We start from the raw sequence: 18,101 nt of genomic DNA on the forward strand, positions 1-18,101 counted from the left end.
AACTTTGAATCTCAATTTTTTTCCATCTTTATTGAGGTATATTTGACAAAAATTATATATATTTAGGGTGTGCTACATGTTTTGATATACATCGACATTCCAAAATGATTACCACAATCCAGCTAATTAACATATCCGTCATCTCACGTAGTTATCTTTTTTCTTTTTCTGTAGTAAGAACATTTAAGAACATTGAACAATTCTTTGCATTTTCAAATTAAAAAACAATCAGTAGTAAAGATGCTATAGGACCAGATGGAGTTGCCCCTTTACAATAGATAATATTTTAGCTTTCATAAAGTTAAGTAAGACTAATGATAGTCAAATCCTTCCTAGTTTGAACTACACAAATACTAATTAAAACAACAGAAACTGCCTTTAGAAATTTTGCTTCCCATATTGATCCTTTTTATTCCTAAATTTGTTACAATTTTAACTATGAGATCATGAAGGCAAATTGTTTCATAAAACTAAAACCAATGTATACACATAATAACTTATTTCCTGGTTTGTAGGGACCATGGATAGCAGGGTGTCTCAAAATTAGCACTGATGGCATTTGGACTCAATCATTCTTTGTTGTAGAAAGTTATAAGATATGTATTTTTTAAACTATGCTACTCTTCAAGTTTATTTAGGAAACCTCATATGCATAGAGAATGCAAAGTTAAACTGCAGCCACATTGGAATTTCCATAATTGCCCAAGAAATTGAGTTTAATGCAGCGGTCCACATAGAACATATTACACAAAGAACAGACAAGATAATTGCGGCAATGACTGGGAAGAAAGAATATGCCCATGTGGTACAAAGTGCAGGGGTGATGATCTGAATTACAAAATTGTGCTATAGATCAAAATAGAGGTAATACCCAAACAAACAGACATTATTATTTTCAGTGTGAACACTATTTGGCTCCAAGTTAGAAACAGAAAACATGCCACTCAAAGACAGATTATCTGTAACTTGTTAAGAAGACTAAGATGCCTTCATTGACTCCTTCCCTGAAATAATAGAAAAGAACATAGTTTATGTGCCGACTAAATATTTATTTTATTTATTTATTTAAAATAAATGAATTCAAAGACTGTATGTAGTCCATTTTTATATTTATTTATTTATTTTATTTATTTTGAGATGGAGTTTTGTTCTTGTAGGCCAGGCTGGAGTGCAATGGTGCAGTCTCTGCTCACTGCAACCTCTGCCTCCCGGGTTCAAGTGATTCTTCTGCCTCAGCCTCTCGGGTAGCTGGAACTACAGGCACGCACTGCCGTGCCTGGCTAATTTTTTGTATTTTTAATAGAGATGGGGTTTCACCTTGTTGACCAGGCTGGTCTCGAACTCCTGACCTCAGGTGATCTGCCCACCTCGGCCTCCCAAATTGCTGGGATTACAGGCATGAGCCACTGTGCCAGGCCAAGAAGGCCGTTTTAAAACAATAAAATGAGCGCCACTGGTTGGTGCCACAGGTTTGCAGAGATTTGGGTTTACATGGTACGATTCATGGGAGGCAGGGACATGCTTGCTGTGTGTTCAGAGGTAACCCTGAGCACTTGAGAAACTCTCTTTGCTGCCTTCCACCTAATGGCTCATGAAAAAGGGCCCAGCAGATCTGTTTCTCAGAGAGTGGCCAGAGCAGAGTAGTTTAATTATATATAGTCTTTCATTTTTAATTGAAGGGTTCTTATAATCCCTAATATGTAATATTTAAGCAATATGAGTGTGAAAATAATACAGAAACAGCCTGCAGAGTCACACGACTTACCAAATTCATACTAGTATGAGTGCACATTTTCCCTTCTTTAGATCACCTTCTGCTCAGTTTACCCAAAGCAGTTTCTAAAGTTGATGACCATTTTGGAAGACTGGCTAATAACATTTTACTGGCTTGGGCTTTGAGGAAATTATTTTCAAGAGAAATGAGTTGTAGTAAACGACTCATGTAAATGACGAATCATAGTAAACAAACACTAAACAAAAAGTTTTTTTGTTTTTTTTTTAAGTTTATTTCATGGTATCTAAAATGGCTGAGATTTCAGGAAAGTCTAATCACACTTGACCATGAGCGTTGGGTTGCTTTTCCTTCCTCTGAGGCCAAGAGTTGCTTATGTCCAAGACTGTGAAGAACTCTTTTTGACCTGCTGGATATGATCTTGTGACTGGGTCAAGGGAAATGAACTCTAGAAAACATATAATTGGTTAGAATTTTTAAACTTTTGATTTTGATTTTGGAGACTAAAAAAAATAACTCATAATACATTTTCCCCAAGTTTTGTGTAGTACTAGTTCTTCCAGCTTTGCCATAATATGGAATTGCAGCAATATTAGTTAAAAATAATGCCGTTCTCCAGTCTGCTAATTATTTTACTATGTTTAAATAGGATCATAGTTAAATCATACTTCATCCAAATTCTATAAGCACTTCTTTTTTGTTGTTGTTGTAGCCTTTAGGGGAAATGAAAATATTTTAAAATTATAACATCAAGAGCTAAGGGGATGTAAGAGAGAGCACAAGGAAGGATAAACAGGACAGAGACGTTCTAGTAAAGTCTCATTACATTAACAAGGAAACTTGGCTAGGGAGACTCTCGGGAGGCGGGTGGCTGTGTTCATGATAAAAGTGAGGGGATACGCATTCTCATTTTCAGCCCAATAGTCTGTATCATTCATTTTCTATGTAATTTTATCCAAGCCTTGGTTCTTTCATGAGGGGTTGCGCTATGTGATTTCTAAAGCCAATTAGCTTCATATTAAGCAATTCTCTAACTGGTCTACTTCCCAGTAGACACTAACTGATCCCAGATGACCAGAGTGTCCTCAGGAAGGAGCCCATTTATTTAAACTTTTTTTTTTTTTTTTTTTTTTTGAGGCTGAGTCTCACTCTGTCACCCAGGCTGCAGTGCAGTGGTGGGATCTCAGCTCACTGCAACCTCCACCTCCTGGGTTCAAGCAATTCTTCTGCCTCAGCCTCCCAAGTAGGTAGGACTGCAGGCATGTGCCACAGTGCCCGGCTAATTTTTTGTATTTTTAGTAGAGACAGGGTTTCACTGTTAACTCATTTTTTTTTAATTATAAAAGTGGCCTTCCACGTGCACCTCATGAACAATAATTGATTCTTCTTTTTGTCACTTTTGAGCCTGGATTATTGTAGCCTGGACCTGGGACAGAGCAGGTATCATGCAACATGTCAGCATACTCACCCCAGGGTTGTTGGAGTACAGCTGTTTCCACCAAAAGACAGAACTGTATGCAGCTAATAAGAGCTCCAGCACAGTGAAGACGAGCATCACCACTAGGACACCCTGCAAATCAGGACATGAATGGCTGGTACCCAACACAAGCTAGCTGTTATGCCTCACTAAGAGGAGACGGGGCGATGAGGCTCCAGCAATGCAGAGAAAAGGGGACACGGAAAATTGCTTAATCCTCTTTTCTGCTTTCCCTTTCAGATTTCTGAATAGATGAAGGGAAATAAGCAGCAACTGCATCATCTCAGAACTTTGGTATCCTACCTAATGACAGATGAGAGTAATCTACCACTTACCTCTGGTTGCTGTTATTATTTTCTTTTTGACTATGGTGCTTTTTATTGTCATGATGATATTTCTAGGTGTGTATTTGATTCTGTGTATCCTGCAGTGTTCTCAGTGCATTTCTTCAATCTGAAATCTCATGGTTTTATTAAATTCTAAAAGATTTCTAGTTATTTGCTTTTGCATATGCTCTCTCTTTTATAATCTCTTTCTGGGACTGATATCAGATATGTATTAAACCTCTCCACTTCCCTGCATCCACATGCCTTTTAGGCTTTCTTCCTTCTTTTCCAAACACACATAATGTGTTGTGTTCTGTGTGATTTCATCAAATCTAAATTCCACTTCACTCTTTGTTTCCTTGAATATATTGAACCTGCTGTTTAACTGATCTGCTAAGTTTTTAATTTCAAAGACAATTTTCATTTCCAATTATGTGATTCCATTTTTTTCTCAAATGCACATATCTTTTTTTCCCTTTACTGTCCTTTTTTTTTCCATTTTGGTTTCTATTACTTTTTTTTTTTTTTTTAAGACAGGGTCTCATTCTGTCACCCAGTTTAGAGTGCAATGGTGCGATCTCGGCTCACTGCAACCTGTGCCTCCCCAGTTCAAGCGATTCCCCTGCCTCAGCCTCCCAAGTAGCTGGGATTACAGGCTTGCACCACCATTCCTGGCTAATTTTTGTATTTTTAGTAGAGAAGGGGTTTCACCATGTTGGCCAGGCTGGTCTCAAACTCCTGACCTCAGGTGATCCGCCTGCCTCAGCCTCCCAATGTGCTGGAATTACAGGTGTGAGCGACCGCGCCTGGCCTGGTTTCTGTTACTTTTTAAACATTTTTAATGATTTAAAATGTATTTTCATAATAGCCGTTTTCAAATTATTATATTCTCTACAGTTCTTGAGCTTCTGACTTTCATGTTTCCCCATTTGCTGCCGCTTCTCGTTTTTTCGTGTTGTTGTTATGTTTCTCATAATATTTTGGTTATTAGATAACTGCAGTGTGTAGATGGTGGTAGTGGTAGGGTTCTTTGATAGGGAGGCATCTTATAAGTTAGGTTTATGGACATCTCCTTCGATAGTAGTTTTAGATTTGATTCTGCGAGAACCTGAGAAGTTTCACATATCTTGTAGCAGTTTTTAACTTAATCCCTTTATTTGAGGTTCCCCTATTTTACATGTAATTATGAATTCGGATGGCACACTTCCACAAAGCTTAGTGAGCTGATGGAAGGTTTTCTTGAAACTTCTTGGGATGTTGGGCAGAATTTTCTTCATATTATTTTCACAAATTGAGTAAATACTCAGTTTCAGCTTTCAACATTTTTGCATGGTACTCAAAATGAGCTCTATGGTCCTGCCCAATGCCAGATATTGTCATGGATGTTAAAACTGTGTGAGCCTAGCCTCTAACACCAATATTCCTATCCAGACTTCCTTGTGTTTTTTGGCCTCAGCTCTTGTTTGATGATTTGGCTTTAGGATCCTTCTTAGCTTCTGGAACCTAAGACATCTTTCTTCTTTGATTTGTTTTTCCTTCTGCCCTCCCTTCTTCTTCCAACCTTGGCTGTATATTTTTTAATTTGTAAAATTTCGTTACTTTTGTTCAGGTAATTGCTGTGTTAATTAACAAAGAGTAGGCCTTTAGAGTCGGCTTAGTCTGCTATGTTGCATCTTCTCTGATATTGTGGGAAGGTCTTTTGGACTCCAGTTGTCTCAGAATGGGAGGCAGTTTGAGGTAATGAAATTCATTTTCTTTAAATTAAACCCCCAATATGCCTCTCCCACCCCCATTGCTTTACCAGATGTCTGTCCTGCACCAGGATGACACTATCTACCAGGTTTCCTCCAGACGGGTCTCTGTGCTCTTCTACTTCCTCAAGCTCCTGAACCAAAAGGGTTGCTTTTGACAATCTCTGCATCACATGAGCAGACCCACAGGAGTGCAAAAGCTTGCACACATTTTATGAGGTTTGTGAAACAGATGGATCCAAGGGAATGAGAGATACTGCCTTGGGCTCCCTGTGCTCCTACTAGGAGGATTCATAGAGGAAGAACTCTCTCTTCTTAAAAGGCCACTGGTTTATGGTTTTAACACCATGATCCTATATTTATAGGATTGAACAAGCAAGGCTTGTCACCACCAACAGGAAGTCATCATCAAGTTTGGGAGAAAGGTGCCAACAAAATGCTGCCCAGAAAGGTTGACATTTTTTCTAGAAGTCAAACCTGTGATAGGCTGTCTCCCTTCCCACCACTCTCTGTCAGCCCTGTTGGACCAAAGTACAAAATAACTATGTATTTGGACTTAAGGTTCAAGTTCTGTGCCTAACATAATGTAGCATACAGGCTTGCATTTGAAGATTAGATTAAACACCATACAGCCTCTCCTAGTCCTCAATTCACTGATGATCAGAAGACAAGCATCTTTAAGGGGTAGGGGCATCCAACCCCTGGAAAAGAATCCAAAAGAGATAATCCCAAATTCAAATATAATTCAAATGAAGACTATTTCTGCCTGTGATGAGTAGGGAGAAGCCTGTTCAACAAAGGATGTACTTTAAGAGTTAAACCCATTGAGGTTGGAATGTTTGTGATAAGAAAGACAGTGGAGGGACAGACTCCCTACTGTCCTTCTTGATTTCCTCTTTGGACTTTATATAGTACATCCCCCACACCACGCAGTCGGCAGACAGGCCTCTTCTAACCACAGGTTTTTGTTTATTTCTGTCTGTCTCCAGGCATCCAGACTGACAGGACCAGAGACTGCCAGAAAAGCAGAGATTATGCAAAGGGGAGACACAGAGATTTCACATGACAGAATGTTCAATCTGAAACTACTCACTGTTAAACTGACACTGGTCAGGAGACAATCTTTGATTTCATATATTGGATAATAGTACTCCGAATAAGGCAATGAGGATAGATAATCCGTTTCTGAGCCACAATGTTGAGAGGCAGTCCTCAGAGCTACCACGCTGTCAGCAAGGAGGAAGAGGCCTGCCCCTGCAGTAACGGAACTCACTGCATTTGAGGTCAGGCTGCTCAGGTCCTGGAAGAGAAACTCTGCATTGGGTTCTCATCACAGAATCAGCACGTGACACTATTAGTCCTCTGTCCATTGTACTGCCATGGTGCTTCCTTGGGTCTGTTTCCTTCCTGTTTCCTTGTGTGGGCACAAACTGTGTTTTATTCATCTTTGTATCTCTTGTCACTATTTAGTTAAGCATGTGATATAATTAGTAAATGCTTATTGAATAAGAAAACGCATGGATAATTCCTCCTTAGGGAGAGGGATTCTGGCCCTTGACTCTCTATAGCACTCAAAATAGAGTCAGTGCTGCTCAGGTCACTGCCAACATCTCCCGTGACCTCCTCAATAGCCTTAGAATCATTCTGTTGCCTTAAGGGCTTCTAGAATATGGACTTTGGCTCCTTCTGGTAAACTGAATCTATGACTTTGATTTACATAAAAGAGCAGCTTCAGAGAAAAGGTGGAGGCAAACTGGAAAAGTTGGAAAACCTATCTATAGGTCTATGGGAACATAAGACAGATTTTCAATTGATAAGCAATTGATCTTGAATTGACAATCAATATTTGTTCAATATGACAAGCATATGCCTTCAGTTTTCCAAAGTGACAGGACATGAGGCAGAGGCACATGGGCTTAGACCCTGTGCTTCTCTCTCCACCCATTCACAAACAGAAATATTATCAGACTGTAGCCACTTTTCCCACAAACCTTGGAGGGAGAAAGGGAAGAAGCAGCTATAAAGCCTTTGCTTCTCTCCATAGCAATTTTCTCTCTTCCCTGCCGTACACCCACAGAGGTGATTTAGGGAAAAGCCACATCCTGACTCAAGAAGATACAGGGTCTGGCTAGGCATAGATGAGGACACATGGATGGTACGTGAGGCTGGTATATGCTCCTGATGATTGAAGCTGCAGTCTAGAACCCAGGAGAATGGAAGAGGATTTTGAAGAGTTCACAGCATTCATTAGTTGGAGTCATAGTTCTAGACTTAGAATCCGAAAACCTCTCCTCCTATCCTAGCTCTGTCACCAACCCATCTCACCGATCCATCTGCGTGCTTGAGCAGATCTTTCTTACTCTGGGCTTCAGTTATCTCTTTTATAAAATGTGGAAGATGAATCTTCTGATCTCAGAAGTGGCTTCCCAAATGCAGTGAATACACAGAAAGGGAAATCTATGCTTGGACTTGACGACAATGTGGGCTCCACATGTGGGACAAAGAACAACATGTGGGCTCCATTGCTCATACGGTAGCTTTGGGCAAAGTGACTGTCCATTGGGACTAGTTTTCCTTCAAAGACTCAGCACATGAAGCCACGTAGCTACAGAGCTGGAGTAGAAAAGGGCAGAACAACCATCCTCCCCAACATACATTGTCTTCCAATGATGCTTAAACAGAGAGGAGCATGCGCTGGAAACCTTGCACAGAGCCTGGCACATCAGTGTCTTTGCTAATGAATTGTCATGCTATGGGAGAATCCTTTCTCCTAAAATGTAGAAGAAGAGTTGGGAAATGGTGTGGTGAATGTGGTTCTCATAGGCCTGATCCACCTGTAGGTAGGTATTCCAACCTCTCCAGTTTGCTTCTGTCTTTTCTCTAAAGCTGCTCATTTAAGTAAGAAGACATAAATTGGGTTTCTACAGAGGGACCAAAGGTCATATTCTAGATGCACTTAGGGCAATATAATAATTCTAAAGTTGTTGAGGAAGCCAGGGGGATGTTGGCAGTGGCATGAGTGGTATTGTCTTTGAGTCTGGTGCGGCAATCAGTGTTGACATTGCAGACATCCCCCTTACCTCTACTCCATCACCCTCATTTTCTCCCACCTTACTTTAAACTGATTTTTTTCCTCTAACATCCAATTATCAAGAATGGGTCTTTGGATGGAAATAGTCTCCTCCAGCCTGGAAAAAGATGGCAACACCCTCTTCTGACAGAGGAATGAATGCCTCCCCACCTGTTATTTGACTGAATGAGGTTTATTTCAGTTGCCTAAAAAGTAGAAATTTGAGAATATATCATGGACTTCTTTCAAGTTGTTACCATGGCCACTGAGTAGGGTAAACCAGTTATCCTGGTTTGCCTGGGGAGTAAAGGGTTTCCCAGGATATAGGCTTTCTAGGCTAAAACTGAGACAGTCCTGGGAAAACCAAGACAATTGGTCACCCTGACACTGAAGGGCTAGAATTTGTGTGAAGTCCCAACTCTATGAATGGGGACATTTGGCATCAAAAAGAACCCCAGGAGGCAGGTTTTACAGAAAAAGGATCTGTAGGCTCTCTCTGGGATGGTTGGCTACTTTATTCAAGGTCAAGGTAACAAGCTGTAAAGAGTCCATGGTACATTTAAAAATTTACACTTTTTAAATAACTGAGGTAAACCTCCTCCAAGCTTGGAATATAATCCAGAAGCACCATTTGTAGAAGAAAGAGCGCTGGTCTAGAAGGCAAAAAATTTGGGCTCTATTCTTCGTTCTACCAATGGGACAGCCAGGAAAACCTGGGATTCCTAGCCTGTTCTAAGCTTTATCTCTCTAAACTGTAAAATAGGGATTTTCAACTAGAAGACTTAACTCTGACATTTCTTCAATTCCAACCAGCTGAGATTTAATGGTCCTTATACTTACAAAGGGCTTAGTTGATTGTTTTCCAGAGATAATTGAGAGGGATCCAGTAATACCAAACTGCTCAGAAAAGAGAGAAATAATCAGTTCAGTTGTCTTGTGGAAATGTGCCCACCATGTCACTGTCAATCACTCAATCAAAAAGTGATGTTGGAAAACTTTTAGGGAGAGAACACTGCAGAAATCGTGTGAATCCATATTGCTAGAAAGGCCTAATTCCCACCTGACATAAGAATGTCTATATTGACTTTGAATGACATGCAGATGTACAGAGGGGTTGGATTTGTTTTAGTGGAAATCATTAGGAACTGAGGAGGCCTGGAGAAAAGGTGTTCATGGGAAGGAGAAGAGTGTTACTAAATTACAAGGTTGAAAGAGAGGAGGTTGAGATGGACCAACGACTTGAATGGATCTAGAGATTGGAACAGCCAACAGAAGCACTCAGGAAAGAGGCTCTGATGGGACAAGGTGCAGAAACACATGAACTGGAAGTTATTGGTGTATGTTGCTTGAGTCAGAATGGGAGTTGAGGAAAGTGGGAAGAGCAGGCTCAGACATGAAGTCTTTATCATAAAGCCCCAGAAATCAGTATTTAATCCCAGTGGTATTAAAGATCCAGCTGGCAGAGGAAGGGTATTCTGAGAAGCTGAAAAGTTGCTTAAGTGTGTGCTTGGATATTGAATAGTCACAGGCAAAAAGGGTCCAGTATAAGCTAATGCTAGCTTCTCTAAGGAGACGTGGGGCCCACAACCACTGGTTATAGGAGAAGTCAAGGACAAATTGTGCTCTGGGGCAGGAGCAGGGCCTCCTTACATGACTGCACAGTTTGTGTTCACACAGGGACTGTATCCACACAGAAATGGTACCTTAGTATAGTTCATCTGCCCAGAATGTTTGCTTTTTATCCTTTGTACAAAATACTACATGGAGAAGAAATAACCCTTTGTGGGACGTGCGAGTCTGCCCTGGCCACTCTCTGAAAAACAGATCTGCTAGACCCTTTTTCATGAGCCATTAGGTGGAAGGCAGCAAAGAGAGTTTCTCAAGTGCTAAGGGTTACCTCTGGACACACAGTAAGCCTGTCCCTGCCTCCCATGAATCTTACCATGCAAACCCAAATCTCTGCAAACCTGTGGCACCTCCCAGTGGTGCTCGTTTTACTGTTTAAAAATGGCCTTCTCACTCTCTACCTTAAAAGTTAATTATTCTTACAATGGAGAGAATCCAATGGCCTCATCAAAGCCCCGAAGAGGGATATGGAAAAACATCCACTTTTCCAGAGGTATGTTGTAATGCCAGGTAAGAAATGCTGTGCTGGTATTCCCATTGCATTACCACCATTCTCGCTTGCCCCCTGCTTTGCAGGAAGACAGATTAAGTCTCTCTGCTGCTCTTCTTGAATAGAGGAAATGTGATGTGGGGCAATGATAGAAGGAAAGTTGAGGCCTTGCCTTCTTTTGCCTCCTGGCCTCTTGGAGTCTGAGTCACTCCACAACTATGCACCTGGTTAGCGTTTATAAAGCATGTCCCCTCTTACAGTCCCCATTCTACTCACACACAGAGCTCCTAAAAATGGGTACCCAGACATCAGAGTGGTGGAAATTGCTGGACTGAAGTGGGAGGGGTAGGGAGCAAAAACCAAGATGGCCCCCAAACTTGAAATCATCAGGCAACACAGGATCTGGACAGTCTGCAATAGAGAAGACAGGAAATCTAGACTGCACTTCAAACAGATGAAAGTGATTATTTGAATGCACATTGTAAAGCATAAAGAGTATAAAATACGTTATAATTTGTTGTATTAAAGAGGAACAAATGTTACAAGGAGCCGATCGATACGCTGCTAGAGGAAGTCATGTATAGCTAACCTCTTCTTTTCTGATAGGATTACTAAACTAGCAAATAGGGAAGTGATCATATGCACACTTTAACTATTTTTGAAAAAGATACTTGACAGTTTTTAAATTTATTTCCTTGAAAAGTAGATAAAAAAGTTGTTCAGTGAGGTGGAAACTTTTCACAGGAGTGTTAATGAAGAGTTTTTTCAGTTGAAATTAGATAGAGCAGGCCATCTCTTCTGCTGTAATTCATCTTGTTTTGTTCATCATTGAATTTTAATAATAATTATTTCACAAGTGGAAGAACTGAAGTTTTGCCATTAGTTTGCTCTAAAGCCTATGCTTTTGCTCAAATGCACGTGCAATTGAAAGATGATGCAAACATAGGAGAAATAAAAAAAGAAGTCAACCATTCATATCATTAATAGTTATTGAATACCTGTTGTGTGCCAGGCACCAGGGAATGAAGCAAATGAAAATCACTACCATTGGAGAGCTTATATATGTATTGTGTGTCTTGTCTGTAAGGATATAGACAAGTTCCATGGAAGGCAGAATAGAGTTAAGAGCAAAGTAGTAGGACATGAGACCTGTGAAGGACTGGAGGCATGGTGCAAACGATGTAGGGATTTCTAGGCTGTTTTACCAACTTTGCTTTTCATCTTGAGCAAAAAAGGAATCCCATTGGATAATTTTGAACTAGCAGGATACATGACCTAACTTTCATTTTTAAAAGATCACCCTACCTGCTGTACTAAGCATAGATTGTGAAGAAACAGGGCAGGGAGATCCATCTAAAACTGGGAGTGAATAGGAGCTGGGTATTATAAGAGAGTATTCAAAACCATTTGGAGATTAAAGTTCTGGATATGAGGGATGATAATCTGGGACACTTAGATGTCTTATCATTATATGAATGGGGAAAAATGGATCATGAGATTAGTCTTGATTGTCTCATCTCAAAATATTTGAAAAATGAGCTCAAAGTTAAGAATATCTAATTTAATCAAACTGAGTAAAATCCGTATGGTTAAGTAGAAAATTTTTACTGTACTAAAGACAAAATAAGGAAGACGAATTTGTGGCCAGGCGCAGTGGCTCATGCCTGTAATCCCAGCACTTTGGGAGACCAAGGTGGGTGGATCACGAGGTCAGAAGTTAGAAACAAGCCTGGCCAATATGGTGAAACCCCATCTCTACTAAGAATACAAAAATTAGCCGGGTGTGGTGGCGTGCACCTATAGTCCCAGCTACTCAGGAGGCTGAGGCAGAAGAATCACTTGAACCCGGGAGGCGGAGGTTGCAGTGAACCAAGATCGTGCCACTGCACTCCAGTCTGGGCGACAGAGGGAGATTCCATCTCAAAATATATAAATGAATATATAAATAAATAAAATAAGAAAGACTAACTTGTTAATTGTGAAGCATGCTAGTGAAAAAGATCTAGTGGTTTTAGTTTCTGGAAACTGCTGCAGAGGATATAGTCTTCCCCTAAAGCTCCATTTCATGTCCTCATTAGCCTGGAGTCAGCCAGAAAAGTGTGAAAGAGTTTCCCAGACTCACTGTAGATCTGTAGTCTAGATACATTTACAAAGTATTTTCTCAATATTCCCCTTATGATGAGGTGGACTTACCCCAAGAACGGTGGCTTCTGTAGGCAGCCCGCTCTGAAGGTAATCTTCTTTTTGGTACTTGTGTCCAGGTTTCTCTCTTTGAGGGATAGTGATGCCCTTTGGTGTAAAGCTGTCAAAAATCCCCATGGTTTGGGATTGTAATAGCATGATGCTGATGATGCTGGAAGAGGCATCAAACTCAGTTACTTCCCAAGGTTTGACTTACAGACATAAGCTTCCAGGGACCATACCTTGTAGGAACGTAAAGTATTTGCCATTATTCCAAGGCTGGTTGTCCTTCAGAAACAAAACATGAGAATCAGTGGAGCATTGGAAAGCGGGCATGCTGGGCACAGTTCATCCATTGTGGTCAAGAAGCATGTCACTGCCAGAGAACTGTACATATTTTGAGGGGTCCTACAATTGAGAAGTGAGCAAATCACATAGAAGTTGCTTTGTAGCCCTAAATATGTCCATCTCACTCTCCCTCCAATGACCTCTGCTTCCAGCTTCCCTTCCTTATCTCCTGTGTCTCTGCTTCACCTGTGCTACCTTTCCACACCACATCTTCCAGGATTATACTTTTGTGCTACACCTGCACTGATCAGTCTTCTACTCTAGTCTTCATTTTATCTTCATAAAAATATTGGGGATGAATGCTGTTCCACTTTCCTTTCCTATAACGAGATGGCGTATCCCATCCAGAATCTTCCTCCTTGCTTATATTGGTTTAGTAATTAGTAATGTAAACATTTACTTAACTCCTGCCGAATTCCTAGCATTAGACCATTGCAACTCTAATCCTTGTAACAACCCTGTCACTTACATGTTATTAAATCAATTTTATACATTAGAAACCTGGGGCTAATAAGCTCAAGTGACTTTCATTGAATGAAATAGTCACATAAAGCACTTATCTCAGTACATAGAACGTGTTCAATATACAGTAGCTAATATTAACAGCCTGCATTTATGTGACTGGATTGAGGCTTATCTGGCTCAGAGGCGTGTGGTATTTTTTTCTCTATGCCATGTTAATTCTTCTCCTCTTCCTTCCTAACGTTTCCAGTTGCCTTGTAGGTTCCAGGAGCAAGTTGTCTGCCACCACCAACTCAGCAGCATTGCTGGGCCTCTGTGGTGTCAGTAACAAGGCTCAGCTCCTGAAATGTTGCCCAGATTTGTTTTCAGCTCAGCATTCTCCCTACTGAAGGCCAGAGTTTAGTTAAAGGCTTGTGATCCTTGAAAGGTGCTACAGCTCTGCTGCCTGACATTTTGCCTCAACGTGTTGGTGCTTTAGGAATGGTTCCAGGATCTCTTGGGTGGAGTGAATAACAGATAAAGATTGGAAATGACACCTAGAATCTCTTCCTAGTGAGGGAGATGGAAAAGTGCACTGGGATGGGAGTCCAGTGCCTAGGCATCTACTTGCACATCAGAGCCTATGTCTTGAAGTCCAGTCCTATGTTCAGATCCTACATCCACCAATTACTGCTAAACTCACCCTGGGCAACGTATTTTCACCACTTCATAGGTTTGTGATACAGGTTAGATAAGATGACACATATAATGGGCTCAACATAGAGTGAGGCATGTGATAAACTCGCAAAACGTATCAGTTTTATCTAATACTCATTGGAAGCCCAGTTCTGATATTGATGAGCTGGCCATACACAGGATACTTCCCCTCATTCATCCCCAGTTTCCTTATCTGTAAAATAGGGATAATGATACCATCCTGAAGGACTCTTCTGAAGATGTGAATGACATACATGAGTGCCTTTTGTTGTAACTCTCTGAGTTTTATTAGGTGTTCCATAATAGTCAATCCATGTTTGGACCCCCATTTTATTTCTGCTCCTAGATCTGTGCCTTAGTCTAGTTTCTCATGCTCTCTGGGAATCAAGTACTTTATCTGAAGAAATATTAAACCTAAAGTTCTCTTTGTTTAAGGAGATAATTTTCATTTCTTGGAATTTTGAAATCTGGGTAGAAGTATGGGTAAGGTTACATGTCCTATGAGGGGAATAATGTTGAAGCTGAGTCCCTGCAGTGGAGCCAGGGTGAGCCTTCCAGCACATCTTTAAAGCCAGAGAAGGAGAAAAAGTCTCAGGCTTAGAGAAATTCTAGGTTTCAGAATCAAACAGTAGTTCATGATAAAATGATAATCATTGCCAACATTGATTGGGCATGCACTATGAATGTAGCATTCTATTAAGAGCTTTGTGACAGTCTCATTTAATCTGCACTCTCAGAGATGGGCGCTGAACTCTGAAGATAAGAAAAATGAGGCTTGGAGAGGTGCAAGTAGCTTGCACAAGATTGCTTATCTAGCAGGTCGTGGAGGCAAGATTTGGGCACAGGCCGTCTAACACCAGAGCTCTTCTATATCCCTGTAGGTTTGTGTTTGCCCGGCTAGCTACACCTGATTCTCATCCTCTCTATTCTTCCTCCCCTATTGTTGAAGCATTGGCTGCCACTTACCAGTTCCATACCCTCCCCCAGGGACATTGCTAATCTTGGGGAATATAGGTTGAAGATTTCTATTTCCCAAATTGTTTCCATGTTGTAGAAACTTGGCTTTTACCTTGCTCCGTGTGGCACAATAGCCGAAATATACCAACTAGACTCCTTCCTACTAGTCTTCGTAACCAGCCTCCTAAGTTCTGGATTCCTTTCTTTATTTTTTGAATCTCATACCCAAGGACCGCAGAAAATGCTTGATTCTCAGCCTGAAGCTAGGACTCGAAAGTTTAATTGATAATTTCAGACTATAGCCTGAAACCATGATACCATGAACATTTATTTTCCTTTGTTATTTCTTAACTGCATAAAGTACCACCATTACAAGGGAATACAGTTTGAAGAAGAAAACAAATTAGCTCCTTAACTTTCAACTGTCACCCGATCACTCTTGTTTCCTACGCACATATTCTTTGCATTCTCTCTTCCCCTCTGCCACTTTGTCTCTCTCCTCTTTATATATGTTCACAGACATTCACAACTTTACGGAAATAGTCATTCTATCCATACCATTTTATAACTGTTCTTTTTGCACTCACCATTATTCTGTAGACATCTTTGACCAATGAATAGAAATAATAAAAATCCTAAATTTAAAAGCATACGATAGATTCTGATACATGCCACAACATGGATGAACCTTAAAGACAATATGGCAAGTGAAATAATCCAGTCACAAAAGGACAAATATTGTATGATTCTACTTACGGGAGGTCCCTAGAAGAGTCAAATTCAAAGAAAGTAAAATGGTGGTTGCTGGGGGCTGGGGGGAGAGGGGAATGGAAAGCTATTGTTTAATGGGCATGGAGTTCCAGTTTGGGCACACAAGGAAGTTCTGGAGTTGGGTGGTGGTGACGGTTGCACAACGGTGTGAATATACTTAATGCCACTGAACTGTAAACCTAAAAATGGTTAAGGCTGGGTGCAGTGACTCATGCCTGTAATGAGCACTTTGGGAGGCCGAGGTGGGCAGATCATCTGAGGTCAGGAGTTCAAGACCAGTGTGGCAAACATGGTGAGACCCCGTCTCTACTAAAAAAATACAAAAATTAGCCGGGCATGATGGTGAGTGCCTGTAATCCCAGCTACTCAGGAGGCTGAGATGGGAGAATCGTTTGAACCCGGGAGACGGTGGTTGCAGTGAGCCAAGATCACGCCACTGCACTCTAGCCTGGGTGGCTGAGCAAGACCGTGTCTCAAAACAACAACAACAACAACAACAACAACAACAACACATGGTTAAAAGGCTACAATTATTTTAAGTATATTTTACTACAACAAAAAAGTCAAATGGTATATTTAAATAAATGGAGGTCTTCAGATTCATTTAATCAGTCACACGTTCATGATCATTTAGGCGGTTTCTATTTTTTCTTTTTGGCACTATGAACAATGCAATAATGAGCATCTTTGCACTTTTGTGATGCCTCCTGCATTTAATTATCTCAGAGTGAATTTATTACATTTAAAGCTATGATACTTAAATTTTGACACATGTTGCTACTTTTAGGAGGAATTCTATATAACCAAGATTCTTTATGTTTCACAAAAGTCTCCAGACTGATGCTATCATCTCCAAACACCACAATCTGACAGGATGCTTTGTCCTTCCACATTCGCCTTGTGGAGATAGACTAGAAGGACCCACACCTTTCAAGATGGCTCTAAAATCCTTGCTTTGAAGATAAATCATAACATGGAGGTCAACAGCTGTGCCCAGCGATTTTCTGTATTACAGAATTAGAGTAGGACAATGGGGTTCTAATGCAAGATTCAGTCTAAGTGCACAGTATTTGTTGAGAGTGGATTCTGTGTAAGACTGAGTGACACACCAGGAGAATGCAGAGCATTGCGGAAAATCACCTCAAATCTTGAGAGAAACCTGAGAATGGTTTTACCCAATTTTCTTATTTGGCAAGTGAGTAAACTGAGACCCAAAAAGGGGACCGAGCTGACGTTCCATCTCACACAGGTGGTCAGAATCAGAGACAGAATGATAATCCAATTCCCTGGCTGTCTTTCCAAAAGCACACAATCTTCCCCAAAAGTCATGATCTAAACCAAGGTGCCTACCTATTCTTGCAGCCTGGTCCTGTGTGCTGTGGCTGGTGCGTCAGCTCCCCTCTGGGGAGCGCTCAGCTGGAACCTCCCACTGGCTGTTCCTGCCAGAACGATCTTGGTGGTCGGCTCTCCAGCCTCTGAGACTTCCTGTCCCTTTCTCAGAGCAGTATTTATGATTACACAGGATGTGAATTTTGCTTATTTACAGACAGTGGATATGTAAAAAGTGCCTCTGCTTCCTCTTTCTAAATTCGGAGGTCTGGAAAAATGACACAAGATAGAAGTGACACATGAGTAAAAGACCTTTGTGAAGACTAGTGATTTGTACGGTCCCAGTTAAAATTCATTTTCCCTACTCCTACATAGAGTTATGTAAGTCATGTAGTTTCGCTTAGCCTGAGTTTTCTTGTCTATTAAATGGCGGATGGATAATAATAATTCCAATCTGTGGCTGTTGGGAGAATTCAAGAAAAAAGATGCCAAGAGTTTACAAAAAGTAGACACTCTCAATAAATATTGATAATAGTAATGTTAATTTTGAATTTTGGAGAATCTATTTTCTCACTTTCCAGGCTCTTGGTAAGCTGAAAGCAACCTGTGGAAAATTCCATGTCTCCTCGTTACTTCTTTTGGGTGTCTGCATTCTCCATCTTTGGCCTCATGCTCAGGGAAGTCCAGGCACATCTTGGGAAAGATGCCAGTGGATTGGAGTCAGAGGCAGAACCATCAAGCTCCACACAAGCTCATATTTGGGGAAGTATTTGTTGTTGAGGGGACACTGTTGCCACTTTCACATCCCTTTTAAGGCTTCTTGTAGACTAGCCATTGTTTAGAAGGAGAGGGTTTAAGATGGCTCTGGGACGTGCAGCAGCTGGT

General features: G+C 40.8%; 2 protein-coding genes across 7 annotated transcripts in view; one reads left to right on the top strand and one right to left on the bottom strand.

Annotated features, from left to right (window-relative positions):
* Positions 1 to 18,101, top strand: part of LOC105464631 (membrane-spanning 4-domains subfamily A member 4A-like) — a 356,637-nt gene that overhangs the window by 186,206 nt on the left and 152,330 nt on the right. The gene's annotated exons all lie outside the window — the stretch shown is intronic.
* On the bottom strand, positions 11 to 17,402 carry LOC105464627 (membrane spanning 4-domains A7). Of its 2 annotated transcripts, none has more exons than XM_011712658.2 (7): positions 17,238 to 17,402; positions 12,666 to 12,825; positions 10,749 to 10,883; positions 9,197 to 9,253; positions 6,380 to 6,586; positions 3,201 to 3,302; positions 11 to 2,180 (listed from the first exon to the last, which is right to left on the bottom strand). In XM_011712658.2, the coding sequence occupies exons 2-7, from the start codon at positions 12,810 to 12,812 to the stop codon at positions 2,106 to 2,108; spliced, it is 723 nt and encodes a 240-aa protein (XP_011710960.1). In that variant the 5' UTR covers positions 12,813 to 12,825; positions 17,238 to 17,402; the 3' UTR covers positions 11 to 2,105. The 2 variants fall into 2 exon arrangements, with proteins under 2 accessions (XP_011710960.1, XP_011710958.2); XM_011712656.3 differs by having other exon boundaries at positions 1,984 to 2,180; positions 12,666 to 12,941.

The sequence above is a fragment of the Macaca nemestrina genome, chromosome 12, assembly GCF_043159975.1.
Source record: "Macaca nemestrina isolate mMacNem1 chromosome 12, mMacNem.hap1, whole genome shotgun sequence".
In the NCBI taxonomy this organism is placed as follows: domain Eukaryota; kingdom Metazoa; phylum Chordata; class Mammalia; order Primates; family Cercopithecidae; genus Macaca; species Macaca nemestrina.

Excerpts from the sequence above, each read along its gene's own strand:
- LOC105464627 (XM_011712658.2), bottom strand. The coding sequence starts at position 12,812 with ATGCTATTACAATCCCAAACCATGGGGATTTTTGACAGCTTTACACCA. Across the intron at positions 10,884-12,665 it reads CAGAAGCCACCGTTCTTGGG|ACTGTCCAGATCCTGTGTTG; the intron begins GTAAGTCCACCT and ends TCTCTATTGCAG. Across the intron at positions 3,303-6,379 it reads TGACCAGTGTCAGTTTAACA|GGTGTCCTAGTGGTGATGCT; the intron begins GTGAGTAGTTTC and ends CCTGATTTGCAG.